At 36.9% G+C, this 15241-nt stretch overlaps 2 protein-coding genes across 4 annotated transcripts in view; one reads left to right on the top strand and one right to left on the bottom strand.

The window, feature by feature from the left end:
• Nucleotides 1-3458: 3458 nt before the first annotated feature.
• On the top strand, nt 3459-8300 carry LOC109338471 (granule-bound starch synthase 1, chloroplastic/amyloplastic-like). The gene is made up of 14 exons (XM_019575728.1): nt 3459-3621; nt 4069-4425; nt 4807-4887; nt 4970-5068; nt 5178-5267; nt 5653-5716; nt 5791-5891; nt 5982-6091; nt 6215-6458; nt 6544-6720; nt 6951-7142; nt 7259-7345; nt 7428-7556; nt 7817-8300. Exons 2-14 carry the CDS (start codon nt 4078-4080, stop codon nt 7931-7933), a joined length of 1839 nt encoding a protein of 612 aa, XP_019431273.1. The 5' UTR covers nt 3459-3621; nt 4069-4077; the 3' UTR covers nt 7934-8300.
• A 1483-nt stretch (nt 8301-9783) lies between these two features.
• LOC109338470 (ubiquitin carboxyl-terminal hydrolase 9-like) overlaps nt 9784-15241 on the bottom strand; it is a 16875-nt gene continuing 11417 nt past the window's right edge. For 2 of the 3 annotated variants that reach the window (XM_019575724.1, XM_019575726.1), the window contains exons 12-14: nt 10951-11493; nt 10539-10809; nt 9784-10403 (exon numbers count right to left, since the gene is read on the bottom strand). In XM_019575724.1, coding sequence (XP_019431269.1) covers nt 10239-10403; nt 10539-10809; nt 10951-11493 — 979 coding nt within the window. In that variant the 3' untranslated portion in view covers nt 9784-10238. The remainder of the gene's footprint in view (nt 10404-10538; nt 10810-10950; nt 11494-15241) is intronic. The other variant, XM_019575725.1, reaches the window with a different exon arrangement.

The raw sequence follows: 15241 nt of genomic DNA, 5'->3' as shown, positions 1-15241 counted from the left end.
TGCATTCTTCTTGAATTTTGGGTTCAAGAAGTGTGGGGTAGAGCATGGTGTATATGTGAAGAATTTGCTAGTTGCCTTAGCAAATTGGAACAATTGGGACATATGGCAGCTAGATGTGAAGTCAGTTTTCCTCAATGGCCCTCTTGAGGGTTAATTCATGTTATGCTTCTCTTCCTTTTTGCTTTCATCTTCTGCATTATTCTCCATCACTTCAATTTCCATCTTTTTCTGTTGTTTGTTGAATCTTGGAAGAGAAAAATAATTATTGTAGAAAATGCACAGAGGTAATCAAAACCTTTAGGACGAAGGCTCTAATACCATATTGAATTGCATCAAAGAAAGTACACTCAAGATGTACTAAGAAAGTTCAATATGTTGAACTGCAACTCTGCTGAGACACCTGCAGAGACCAATCTGAAGCTAGGCAAGCAGGAAGATGAAGCTGAGATTGACAGCATATTGTTTAGATAGATTGTTGGTTGCATAAGGTTCCTTTGTCACACAAGACCAGAGGTTGCACACAGTGTTGGTGTTGTGAGTAGATTCATGAATGATCCAAGGAAATCACATCTCATTGCTGCCAAGAGAATTCTACGATACCTAAGAGGTACTCCTGAGTTTGGAATTCTGTTCCATAAGCAAACAGAGAACAGAGTTCAACTAGTTGCTTACTCTGATTCGGATTGGAGTGGAGATCCACTAGAAAGGAAGAGCACCATGGGCTATGTGTTCTTCCTAGCTGGTTCACCAACATCCTGGTGCTCTAAGAAGCAAGAGGTAGTGGCATTATCTACCTGTGAGGCAGAGTATATTGCAGCATGCCATGCTGCGTGTCAAGCTCTATGGATGACCTTCTTGCTTGATGAATTGGAAGTTGATCTTGATGGTAAGGTAGAGATGTTAGTTGACAACAAGTCAGCTATCAATTTGGCTAAGAATCCTGTATGCCATGGACGCAACAAGCATATAGAAAGGAAATACCATTTCCTTAGAAATCAAGTTGAGAAAGGCAAGATACAATTGAAGCATTGTGGGACAGCTTTACAAATTGCAGATATTATGACCAAATCATTGAAGATAGATAGGTTCAAAGAGTTAAGGAAGATGTTAAGTGTAGTTTGCTTGTAGTTGTTTTGAATTAAGGGAGAGTATTAGAATTTTGTAATTCAATAGGCTATTTTTAGATGGTTGTTATAGTTGGTTATGGTAGTTAAGTCTATAAATAGAAACAATGCCTTGTATTCAAAGTAAGTGAATAACAAGCTCATGCATTCTTTAATTCTTTCATGCTCATTTTCTTAACTTCTTCTCAAACAATTCTGCCATAGAGTGAAGTGTGAAGTGTGTGCAATTCATTTTCTTCCAACAACCAGAAGTTAAATCTTGGAAGTGGTTTAGTTGGAAAAGTGAATTCTGCTTGTGATTTTTCACAATAGTATGATAATTCCTAGTTGTGTATTTTATGCTTATCCTAAAATGTGGTTTGAGTCCAACATTGGCAGTAAACTTTAATGATTGCAAATCTGTATTGGCAGTCACAAATAATTTGATTTTATTTTAAAATCACATTAAAAGGATAGCAGGAATGCAGGATAGCGACCTTCTAGCTCTTGGGAATCATGATGCACCCATACCGATTAGAATATATTTAGGAGTAATAATATTTTTTTAAAAATAGTTTTTTTTTGAGTTAGTTTTAGTGTTGAATTTGGAGAACAATAAATAAAAAACTTAAGGGTATGAATTAAAGTAGTTTTTAAGTTTTCTCTTTCTCTTTAAAATGTAACTAAAAAAATGGAGATTAAGATGTCTCCGTGTCATACAAGAAAATGGAATTATAATAGTTATTAACGACGGTTTTTTTTTAATATTTATATACCGTAATAAATAAAAACGTGAATAACTACTAATTACATTTATAATTTCATTTTTCCATCTATACCGAGTCAAATATTTATATACCGTAAAAATTTATAAGTAATGATAATTAAAAATAAATAATGAATGATATCATGATAATGTAAAAAACTTATATTATTTATTTATACATCTTTTCTCGTACTAATATCATTTAGACGGTCATGGTTTCAGTTTCCTAGGAGGTGGACCCAATCATTTGTCTCATAGCAATAGATTTGCATCCATGATGGGGTTTTTGTTTGTCGCATTTTGCATGTCATTTGTGCCATTTGAGAAAGGAAACCAACAAGTAACCCGACATGTATTCATGAAAGAACAATCAAGAGGACAATTCATTGAACTTCAACCACTTGATAATTTAATAATAGTGGGAAATGATACCTGTACAAATTTTCATATCAAACCTTTCCTTTAAATTTTTGAAAATGACGTTGAACTTGAGAAATGAATAACTTTTATGTTGTGAAAATTTAAATTTAAATTCTTTTAATTCATTCCCCGACAAACTTTTCTAATTGCAAGATGCATAACATTTTAAATATTCATTAAAGCATATCTATTTTTTTATTTAATACTTTATTTATCTATTTAATATTTGAAGATGTATTATTAAACGAATAGAGCAAAAACTTCATCATAAAAGAAATATGTTATTTCTACATTAGGGCCGGAAATAAAAAACAGAGGTAGATGTATTTTCTTAGAGAGGGGAAAATAAAACTTAGTGATTTTTTGAATTAAAAAATATATTTATTTATGATTCCTTGTTCTCATCTCTTTAACCATAATTTAATTTGTTTAAAATTTGAGGTGATGTAACACCAACGGCTCATGTAAATATTTTGCACGTGAACATGATGTGTGAGTGCAAGATGGGAAAAGACATTTATACTAATTAGAAGTCTTTATTGACCTCATTTACATAAATAATTTATGAAACATATATCTTTCAATATCTCCAACAAAAATTATAATATCTATGTATTAACAATGTCAAAATTTATACACAGTTAATAATGGTTGAAAATAAATGATGAATGATATAATAATATTGTAAAAAACTATTACACTATCGATGTATATATTTTTTCTCATCCAAAAAAAGGGTCAACATCCATTCGAGTAAGGATGCACACAAAATAAAAGAAAAATAATATGATACGGCACTTTGTCTTTTAAATGCAATGTAATTACATTTTTATTCTTTTATATATATATATATATATATAAAGCGTAAGAGTTTTATACTCTTCCATCCTTCATTTTTTATTATTATTAACTTTTCAAAAATATAATAATAAGTGAATAGTATATGATTATATATAATTCTATAAACTTAGAGCCTATAGATACTCTAAATGCAAAAGGGAAAGTAAAAAATCACATCAAGTAATGTTTTTCCATAAAAAATTAACAGTGTTATAAAATAATATTTTATTTATTAATAATTTGTTTACATCTCACATATTTAATAATGTATTTATACGAGGTGGCCCACTGGCTGCAATTTCAATGATTGGCATGTGTCAAAACATTGTAGGCAGAGGAGAGAGGCTCCCTCACACTACAAATGCCACTAACAAAATCTTTGTTCCTAGCAGACACAAACTCACTCCTAAGCTTACCTTTACACTTCAACTTCCTTCTTCCTAGGATTGTTGCTTAGATCACTCACTCTTCCTATCTTACAACTAAATTATAGTAACATTCTCTTCAACTTAGCTTAACTTTCTATTTATAATACATAGTACTTTTACTTTTTGCATTATAAATAGCAATATTATACCAGTTTGTCAGAAATAAATGTATTTGACTTACTAATTTGTAATTACTGTTATGTGCACACTGATTTTACTTGAATGAGTTGTTCAACACCCACATCACAACCAGATCCAGATTCATAGTCTTTCTCCCATCTATTTAGATTTTAAGACCAAACTCTAATTTGAGTAATTCCTCACTAATCATCACTTGTTTTGATTGCAACCTTTTGTCTTCTTAGTTTATACAACTCAATGTATTGCTTTAATATCCTTACCTTCAATACATATCCACCATTTATTTGTATTATTTTTATCTAAGAGTCTGATGATTAAAAATGAATGGTGATGATGCAATGAAGTAGAAATTGTTTGGTGTTACATGCAGATTACAGTTATGGCAACTGTAGCAGCCTATTATACAGCGGCGGCGAGAGGCGTGTGCCTCAACCACCATGGAACAGTGAGAGCAGAGGCCAAACTGTGTTATGCTCAGATAAGCCTCAACAACCAAGCATTGTGTTATGAAGGGTTAAGATCTCTTAACAAGCTACAAATGAGAACTAGGACCAGAAATGCAACCAAAATCTATAGCTCATGTAGGAGAAGTAATAATGATAAGGTTTTGGGGGAAATTGTATGTGGTAAAGGAATGAACCTTGTTTTTGTGGGAACTGAGGTTGGACCTTGGAGCAAAACTGGTGGACTTGGTGATATTCTTGGAGGACTTCCACCAGCTTTGGCTGTAAGTAGATTTCAATCTCCAATTCATGACTCCACACACAATTTTGTTGTGAAAATTTCTGTTTTAGACCCTTGGAATTCACAAACATATTTGGATTCTGAATAATCTGAATCGAGCTAGAAAGACCCATTTAAAAGAGCAAAGTCTTCTTGACGTCTAATTTTTTCCATTCACATGATTTGAATATAAGATTATGATAGAACATTACGGCGTTGTTCAATCTATTTAGTCGACTCCACCTAGAGGAATTAAGGCTTTGGTTGTTGTACATGATTTGAATCTAAGATTACTGAGCTCCTTAACACTTAAACCAAGGCCTTGATTCACACTTTTGTAATTTGATCATTATTACTTGATATAGATTTATGCAAATTAATGTAGGGAAATGGGCACCGTGTTATGACAGTGTCGCCACGTTATGACCAATACCAGGATGCATGGGACACTAGTGTGCTGGTGGAGGTAACCATTTTGTTCATGTATAGTAAGAACTGCTATCTCTTGGTAAAGATTTTCATGGTTTTCTCCTCTTTTTTGTTGGTAGATCAAAGTTGCTGACAAAATAGAAACTGTCCGTTTCTTTCACTGCTACAAGCGAGGAGTTGATCGTGTTTTCGTAGATCACCCTATGTTCCTTGAGAAGGTTAAATGCCTTTTCTTGCCATCAAACCAGTTCACACAACAGATTATTTATAGGGTTGAAGACAGTATTATACTTAAACTTAAACTAACTTGCATTCGGAATTTGAAAGGTATGGGGCAAGACAGGGTCAAAACTCTATGGCCCCAAGGCTGGAGTGGATTATGAAGATAATCAACTTAGATTCAGTTTGCTGTGCCAGGTAGCTCATTACCTATATACTTTACTTCCTCCTATTAAAGTTTTCTTCCTTTCTATTATATTTTGTTCTGTTTGTCCACTTGTCAAATGCTACCAAAGGCAAGTATCTGTAGCCATTTTTTCAAGCCCTTCAAATGCAAATTTTCTGTTTTGATTTATGATTGCAGAGTACATTCATGTAGTAGTTTGAACTAAAGAAAGAAAACACTCCAAAAGTATTAGCTTTTATTCCATTTCATTGTTGTTTCAGTCTAGTACTTGATAGCTGGGAATTGTATCTTAATGTTTGTTATCAGCACTTTTATATATACTTGATTAGCTAAGGATTAGAACTTTTTTTACTTGACTGTAGATATGACATTATCGACATGTTTAACAACTTTCAGGCTGCACTTGAGGCACCAAAAGTTTTGAGCTTAAACAACAGCAAATATTTCTCAGGACCATATGGTGTGACTCTAACTTATTCAGTTGTGAGAAAGAAGTTTAAATTAGGCTTACAATCGTTTTCGGTCTTTTGGCAGGCGAAGATGTCATCTTTGTTGCCAATGATTGGCACACTGCTCTTCTTCCATGCTACTTGAAATCTATGTACAAGTCCAGGGGGATTTACAAGAATGCAAAGGTAATAATTTTATTTACTTTCTGAGTGTAAGAAATCAATTTTTCATATCATCATTCTCGAGAAGTCGATTTACCTTGGTCAATCATGCAGGTTGCATTTTGTATTCATAACATTGCCTACCAGGGTAGGCATGCCTTTTCAGACTTCTCTCTTCTCAATTTACCTAATGAATTCAAGAGTTCATTTGACTTCATCGACGGGTATGATATGATGCTTTTATCTTTTTAAAACGCACATTACAAAATAGATCTTATGTTTATACACTTGAACTATAATATATACTATAGCCAACCATGTTCATATTTCTTTTGTTTCTCCTCTAGGCATGTTAAGCCTGTGAAGGGAAGGAAAATTAATTGGATGAAGGCTGGAATATTAGAATCAGATAGAGTGTTAACTGTGAGTCCATATTATGCCAAAGAACTTGTTTCTGGAGAGGAAAGAGGTGTTGAATTGGACAACATAATTCGCGCAACTGGTATCACTGGTATTATTAATGGCATGGATAATAGAGAGTGGAGTCCGGTAACCGACAGATACATAGATGTACACTATGATGCAACAACTGTAAGTAGTAGTTTCTTTGTTAGTTTGGATTCCTCTTTGACATGGTTCACTGAAGTCCCATGTTCATCAATATTGTTATTCTTAGGTCACTGAAGCAAAATTTCTGCTTAAAGAAGCCCTTCAAGCAGAGGTTGGTTTGCCTGTTGACAGGGATATCCCTGTAATAGGGTTTATTGGTAGGCTAGAAGAGCAGAAAGGTTCAGATATTCTCGTAGAAGCTATCCCGGAGTTCATTGACCAGAATGTTCAGATAATAGTTCTTGTAAGTGTCTTGATTCAATTGTTCTCTTCTTTTTTACTTAGTCCATATTACTGATACAGATGCCTAAACAAAATTATGCTTAAAGAGGTATTATTTAAACAACGGATTCAGACAACTTCTCGCTACACCTGGAAGTTTTATGTACACAAAATACGCCTATCACGTGTTGTGAGAAGTTGTCCGAATCACATTTTTGTTATGCTTATCATTCATATTCTTTTTTTCTTCAGGGAACTGGCAAGAAAACCATGGAGAATCAAATTAAGCAACTAGAGGTATTGTATCCGGAAAACGCTAGAGGAGTTGCAAAATTCAATGGTCCCTTGGCTCACAAGATAAATGCTGGAGCTGACTTTATAGTGATCCCAAGTAGATTTGAACCATGTGGTCTAGTTCAGTTGCATGCTATGCCATACGGAACGGTATATATGCCTTTTCTTCCATCCATTTCTTCTCATCTATATACACTTTAGTGTTCCATGGCAACATTTTTTGACTGATGAAACATTAAAGAAATAGTGGTGTGACCTTGAAACAGGTGCCTATAGTTTCCTCAACTGGTGGACTTGTTGACACTGTAAAGGAAGGTTTTACTGGATTCCACACTGGAGCATTCAATGTAGAAGTAAGTACAGAAATAATGTTGTTTCATTTTCATAGAGGAGTGAAACTGAAAGATTATTATAATAGCTGAGTTTGTTCTTTAGTGTGAGGCTGTTGATCCAGATGATGTAGATAAGTTAGCGACAACTATCAAAAGAGCCCTTCTAACCTATGGTACCCATGCTTTGAAAGAAATGATCCAGAACTGCATGGCCCAAGACTTTTCATGGAAGGTAAGCATGCAGCATGCTTCTGTGTGAAACATTTGTTTTGCTCATGTTACACTACAAAATATGTTACACTCGTCATTGCACTACTGCAATGGCAGGAAAATGAGGCTGATGTGGTCACAATTGTTTCGTAATTTCATTATGAAGACTGTGAAAACCACAATATTAGGGTCGCAATTGCAGTTACTGATTTAAAACCTTGTTTATCGAGGTATGAACCGTAAAAATGGAATTCATCTAATCATTGAGCAAATCTGATGCAGGGACCTGCAAAACAATGGGAAAAGGTGCTGTTGAGCCTAGGGGTAACTGGCAGTGAACCTGGAATAGATGGGGAAGAGATTGCTCCTCTTGCAAAGGAAAATGTTGCCACTCCTTGAGCATCACCATTGATATCAACCTCATTCCTAATACATATACAGTATTGGTCAAGACTAAAGAACTTTATCTAATACTTGCATGTAGTCTACATATAGATGTAGCCAGCCACTATCTCATAGTTTGATCAAGGAGTTGAAGTTCTAAGAAAAGTACCCACTGGTTTCATAATGGAACTTGAGTGTAAAGGGGTCCTTTTTCAACCAATGCATAAAACTTGAAGTAACATAAGCTTTTCTTCTTAAGCAAGGTATGAAAGCAATCAATGAAATGTGAAGCAATATGGTGGTGGTTGTTTGTCTCTCTTTTTCTAATGCTTCTTATGATTATAAAAAGTTTAATATTTATATTATCATGTAAAGTTTTTTATATTGTCATTATATTATTTCTTGTTCATTTGTATCATTTTTGAAGAGTCAACGATAGTTAACATACAAAAATGGATGATATTATAATAATATAAAAAGCTATTAGAATATCGATAGATAAGTATTAAATCTAAAAGTTAACTTATAAATCACCTTAATTACCTTGTTCAAATGTTGGTATTATCATGCTAACCAAAACATACTTTAATAGGAGAAAAACTTTCTTAGAGATACATATAACACATCATTTGAAGATAACCAATAAAATTATCACAACTAACAAAACATTGTTTTACTAAAAACTACATGAGTCTTAATTTTCTATTGCACATAACGATACATAAGATCAAGATAAACTCATATCAAACATAAAAATTAAAAAATATAATTTTAGTCCTTTAATATATAATTAAATAATAATTATTTAAATTAGCCTAAAATATATATTCATGCTATTAACAATGATACTGTCCACTAAGTCTATAATTGACTATCTAATTTCTGAAATCCAGTTTAAAGAACAAAATTATAGATAAAAGAGTTTCAAGCATTTTATCTACAACAATGTGATAGAGACAAGAGACCCCAATTTTTAGGGGGGAAATGAAATCTTATCATTTCCATTACTCTTCCCAATTGTAGAGGCCGAACATTTTTGGGTTTATGAAAAAGTGTGGTATTTAAACTATGAGAATAAATAACTTTTGATATAAAGAAATAAGTTATCTCCTCTAGCCTCTAAAATCTTGACATGTGTCATATTTAATCATTTTCTATAAAAAATTCTAAAACTAAACAAAACAATACATGTGTCATATTTTTACTATCTGAATGAGACAAGTTATCTCTTAGTATGAGGAGATACTTTATTCTAACTATTACATTTTCAGATTTCAGATTTAAAAGCTTATGAGTTAATTGATTTGAACCATTGAACAGTAACTCCAGAAATACTGCAGCAATCAAGTCATACACATCTTCAGTAGTACATCAAAGATGTGATGAGTGCTTTGAGAGAACCACACCACAAAAGCTACATGTTATATAGTAGGAGAGCACAAAACCATATAAACCCCACATTAGAATCCCCTAGAACATGGGACTTAGTCCCATGCCTTGCAATTAAGATCCTAACATTCCACCACGCTCAGCAGCCCCATGGCCAGTGCCCAAGCATGCTGGCTGTGAATATCCCCTTTGACTAGTCCTGAGCGAACATCGCAATGCTGGCGTCACCACTCACCACCCTCATTGCTCATTTGCAGCTGGGCAACATGTCGAAAGGCTTTGATGTCAATTGATAAGAACATTGGGAGAACCACACCACAAAAGCTAACTATTGTAGTTGGAGAGCCCAAGACCTTAAACCCCCACATTATAATCTCATACTATCAATGTGAGACTCAAGTCCCATACCTACCTACCATTTGGATACAAAAGTAGGAGAATAAGCCATTATTTAAAATAGACAAAAAAACAAGCAGATATAATCAGCTGCCATTTAAATTCTCTTCCACACATTTTGTTATTGTTGCATGATATTAGATTCCAGAATCCTGATATAATGGGAAATGGGTACAATTCTTTCACAATCATTAGCATAACATGGATACTAACAACTACCACAGCACGGGTGATAAGTTCATTATTGTTTTAATCTCCAAATAAATAACAAATATCTAAACAAGTTCATAGGCTGCCAAAATTTCTGGATCAAAAAATGGTATAATTCATGTAATAATAACACAGACTCCTAATGAAAATGGTTTCCAGAGCCTCACCTAAACATTGGCTTAATTACTGTTCCGACATAGTAACATTTTGTCTTCAACTTTTAGCTTGTTTTCCTTTGTAGAGAGTATCATATACTATCCAGGACCTAAGCTCCACATTGTAATTAGCATATAATCCAGGTATAAAATATAACAAAAATGCCCTATCATTGTCCATGAGAACCTGTATGAACCTGAGATTCTCCTTCCATCTGCGCTTTGCTTCTTCTCTGATAAAACAATACATACGCAGCTGAAGATTTAATTTCAGCTTCAGTGACAGGACTGACATGACTGTCATCAAAATGGTACCATTTATTGTCATCCGCCAGCTGCACAAATTTGTTACAACAAATGCACAAGGTTTCAGCAGAAACATCTAAAAGAGCAGAAAGAATTCTCAAATTACAAAATCAAAACCTGGCATGACAGCTCATAGTGTGAGGAATCAAAGATTATGAGGTTACCTTAGCATACGCAGTGTAATGCCCACCACCGAGACCACCATAATGGTTGCTGATTGCATAAAGGTCATACACATAGGACTGTCCATCCTCAGTTTTAACATACTTGGTCAAATCAAGGTTGTGAATGGGAAAGTTCACGAAAGTGTCAAGTTTGTTTTTCAGGTATCTGCTGTATGAGAATCGTTTTAAGTGAAAAACAAGAATCTCCGGCAATTTCCATAAATCTAGCTTCTTCGTAGCCTGCCTGTGTTCCTTGCATCCAGGGCAGTACCTAATTAAAAAAATTAAACACGAATTAAATCAACTATATTTCCCAAAGCAGATAGCTGTAGTCAAGTATGAAGTCCATTTCAAGAACATAAAAGCATAGTCTAGTGTGAAGTTCATTTCAAGAACATAAAAGCAATCTTACCACATGTCATCGGGTCCTAGAGGTTCATCAGTCAAGAATGCCTCCAAGCAAGAAAACAAAGAAATAGCTTCTTGCCGGGTTTTCTTCACTGCGAACCCAGTCTTGTGAACTTCAGGGAGATCTCTCAGGAAGCTGGCATCATACAATGCATGTTCACTGCCAGTCCAGTCAAGGAATACTCTTATATGTTGACTGGGCTTTATAAGAGAATCCTTCTCAATGGGATCATAGCTCAAACAGCTTTCATTAGTCAAAAAAAGTTTGAAAGATGACTCCCCATAGGATGTCCCCTCTTGTTCGCTGCAGACAGTTGTCAGAGTCCTTGACTCACATTCAGTATTGGAGATGTTCGATTGCTCATCACTGCCAGCAGAAATGAAACCATCTTCCTTCCCATCATGAGACTTAGTCGAAGAATATGCTTTTCTTAAAGGTGACAATATTTTATGTACAGATGCCTCAATGTTGGCTCCAAATTGAGGGTCTTCTACCAAATAAGTAACCAAGGGAGATCCAAAGAGCTTCCTGTCTCCACTCCTGATACTGTACAGCAAACATCAAGGTAAGTAAAACATCAAACCGACTAGCAAAAAGAGAAATTGAAACATTATCATGCTCTAAGTCAATACACCAAGAACAAGTCACTGAAATCTCAATAGTATGAAATTGAAGCAATATCACGCTTTAAGGCAAACTTCTCTATGTTAAGCAACTATAGCAGGTACCAAGTTGAATGGCACCTGGAAGATTCTGTATTACTTGAAACACTCAACAATGAAACCCAAATCATATGTTCCATACCTTTCTAACCCGCCTGCCTAACGCTCCTACAAAGATGATAAAATGACTGAATAGCACAGTTAATGAATTCCAGAAACAGGTGGCACTAATCACCATTATCAATTTCCGAATGACTCCGTTTCCATAGAACAATGGAGAGACTCATAGGTAGATGAAAACTCATTTGCATGAACAATGGAGAGATTCATAGGTAGACGAAAACTGTGATTACAGACCAAAAAAGGGGAGCCCGGTGCACGAAGCTCTCACCTAGTGGAGTATGAGGAAGGTAGATGTACGCAGTCTTAGCATCGCAGGTGAAGCGAAGAGAATGTTTCTGGGATTTGAACCCATGACCTCCAAGTCGCAACGCAAGCAACCTTACCCTTAAGCCGAGGTTCACCCTTTATTACTGACACAAAAATCTTGACAAAATCCCAGTCCCAGATGATAAGTTACTTTGAAGGAGGGGAAACCAGTTAAGCAAAATTTAATTACAGGTTACAACAGAATTTGATAGGATAGCAGGGCTAAGAAAGACCAAATTATTAGTTCTTCATAAGGAAAACACTGTATCATTCATATTAACAAGGGATGCCTTCTTTCCTGAAATTTTGATGGCTATCAATGCAGAATGAATATGAATATACACACCCATAAACTGGAAAAAGAATAAGAATTAAATATAAAACCCAGCAGAGTTTTGAGGATCTGCCCCCTCCCCAAACCTTTCCTCGTTAAACTCACATGACCGATCCCCACTAACTGAATCCCCTTGTTCTCTCTCTCTCTCTTTGACAAATCAGCCATGCAGTTATTTTCCTTTCCTAGCACATCTATTCCCCACAGCCCCCATATTATCATCCTTCTCACCCATGTGGGACACTCCAGATCCTTTTTTGTTACCTCTTCTCTCATAAGCCTCATTAATAGATCTATCATAATGATAACACCGGTAAAAGAATTGCACAAAAGAAGAAGAAGATTCAAACAAGATCGATCCGGAATCAATTGAATTCCGGATACTAATACCTCTTTATTGATTGCAAGATTAGAAGAATACAATGAAGAACCCTAATTGATTCCCTGAATCAATTACACACTACAAGGTTGATTCCCTGAATCAAATCCCCTCCTACTCAATACTTCAAAAGCTGAATACAATGATTCCCCCAATCCCCTATTTATACTTCCCCCCCTTTACTCCTACACTGCTACGGCAGTTAGGAATACTGCTTCAGCAGTTACCATAGCCACCTCACACTGCCACGTGGCCTCCTATGATATACCCTAGTGATGGGTGGTTTCCCCCTCATCCTATCAATACCCCCTCCAAAAGATTCAACTTGTTGGGCAAATTGAGGAAAAGCTTCTTGCAATTGAGCGGCTAATTCCCAGGAATTTTCACACTCCGGCAACCCTTCCCACTGCACCAACACCTCAACATCTCCATTCTGATCAACGCGGTGTTGTAGGATTGTTGCCGGTTGCACCTTTAATTCCCACTCCTCTGACAACATCAACGGAATAGGTTGAGATTGTTGAGCCGGTTTTAGAGCTTTCTTCAACAAGGAAACATGAAACACGGGGTGGACCCGCGTATGCTGCGGCAATGCCAACCTATAAGCTACCGGTCCGATTCGCTCCACGATCCGGTAAGGGCCATAGAACTTAGCCGCGAGCTTGGCCGAAGGTCTGGAAGCTAGAGTCTTCAACCTATAAGGTTGCAGTTTCAAGAATACCCAATCTTCCACCTCAAACTCTACCTCACGTCGATGTTTATCTGCCTGAGTCTTCATCAGATCTTGGGCTCGTAACAGGTTTTGTCTCAACTCTTGAAGAACCTCGTCGCGGGCAACCAAGAGTTGATTTACTTCCTCAACCTTCGACGTGAAAGTACACCCCTTAATCAAGGTCGGTGGATCCCTCCCATACAAGGCCTTGAAAGGAGTCATACCTGCAGAAATGTTATAAGTAGTGTTAAACCAAAATTCTGCCCACGAAAGCCATTCAACCCACTTCTTCGGCTTGGGCCCGGCAAAGCAACGGAGATATGTTTCCAACCCGCGATTCACCACCTCGGTTTGCCCATCCATTTGAGGATGGTAGGACGTGCTGTACTTCAATCGAGTACCTGCCAGTCGGAATAACTCCTGCCAGAATTGGCTCAAAAAGACCTGATCTCGGTCGGAAACTATCGACGTCGGGTACCCATGTAACTTCACCACCTCTTTAACAAACAAGGAAGCTACATCCTTGGTTGAGTAGGGATGGCCAAGAGGATAAAAATGGGCATATTTCGTGAGCCGATCCACCACCACAAAGATGGTATCCTTACCATTAGACCGTGGCAATCCGGATATAAAATCCATCGAAATATCCTGCCATACCTGAGTAGGAATGGGTAGGGGTTGCAAGACCCCTCCCGGAGCTAAGGTGGAGTACTTTTGGCGTTGGCAAACATCACACGCCTCGACATACTGCTTCACGTAACCACGCATGCCATCCTAATAGAAAAAACTCGAAACCCGCTTGTAAGTGCGGAAGAATCCGGAATGACCCCCGACTACACTGTCGTGGCACTCAGCTAAGATCAGAGGTAACTTGTCAGATGTCTTGGGCAGAACCAACCTCCCCTTATACAACAATCGCCCTGACTGAAACTGGAACCCCGGATGAGACTCGGGATTTTCAACCAAATCCTGGACCACCTTCCTCCACTTCGGTTCCTGCTGAACCTCTTGGAACCACACCTCGGCATCTCCAACATTAATCACTGAGAGTGTCGAATAATAGGCCATCCTTGACAACGCATCAGCCACAGAATTCTCTCGTTCGGGTTTGAACTGAATCTCAAAATCCAATCCAATGAGTTTTACCGCCCATTTAAACTGTTCCTCGCTGAAAAGCCTCTGATCTGTAAGGAATTTCAAACTTCGTTGATCCGTTTTAATAACAAAGTGGCGACCCAACAAGTAATGCTTCCACTTCTGCACGGCTTGAACCAACGCCATCAACTCTCGTTCATAAACCGACTTCTGTTGGGATCTAGCCGATAACCCTTTACTCCAGAAAGCTAAAGGCCGACCTTCCTGCATCAACACGGCCCCAATTCCCCTACTAGAAGCATCGGTTTCTAACACAAAGGTCTTCGAGAAGTCAGGCACGGCCAACATCGGTAAACTGACCATGGCCTCCTTGAGGGTCTGAAAGGCCTGAGTGGCTTCTTCGGTCCACACGAAGTTATCTTTTTTCAATAAATCCGTGAGAGGTTTGGCAATTCTCCCATACCCTTGCACAAACCTACGGTAATAACCTGTGAGGCCCAGAAATCCCCTTAAACTCTTCACATCACGGGGTATTGGCCACGAACTCATAGTGGCCACCTTAGACTCATCCACGGCCACTCCAGAACGAGAGATAATATGTCCCAGATACTCTAAACTGGGTTTAGCAAAACTGCATTTCTTCCGGTTGACTTTCAACGCATGGTCCTGCAAGGCGGTCAACA

This window comes from Lupinus angustifolius, unplaced genomic scaffold (genome assembly GCF_001865875.1).
Source record: "Lupinus angustifolius cultivar Tanjil unplaced genomic scaffold, LupAngTanjil_v1.0 Scaffold_26_28, whole genome shotgun sequence".
In the NCBI taxonomy this organism is placed as follows: Eukaryota; Viridiplantae; Streptophyta; class Magnoliopsida; order Fabales; family Fabaceae; genus Lupinus; species Lupinus angustifolius.
The sequence above is the reverse complement of the archived record's forward strand: the minus strand, read 5'-3'. Positions and strand labels throughout refer to the sequence as shown.

Excerpts from the sequence above, each read along its gene's own strand:
- LOC109338471 (XM_019575728.1), top strand. The coding sequence starts at position 4,078 with ATGGCAACTGTAGCAGCCTATTATACAGCGGCGGCGAGAGGCGTGTGC. Across the intron at positions 4,426-4,806 it reads GACTTCCACCAGCTTTGGCT|GGAAATGGGCACCGTGTTAT; the intron begins GTAAGTAGATTT and ends AAATTAATGTAG. Across the intron at positions 5,069-5,177 it reads ACCCTATGTTCCTTGAGAAG|GTATGGGGCAAGACAGGGTC; the intron begins GTTAAATGCCTT and ends GGAATTTGAAAG.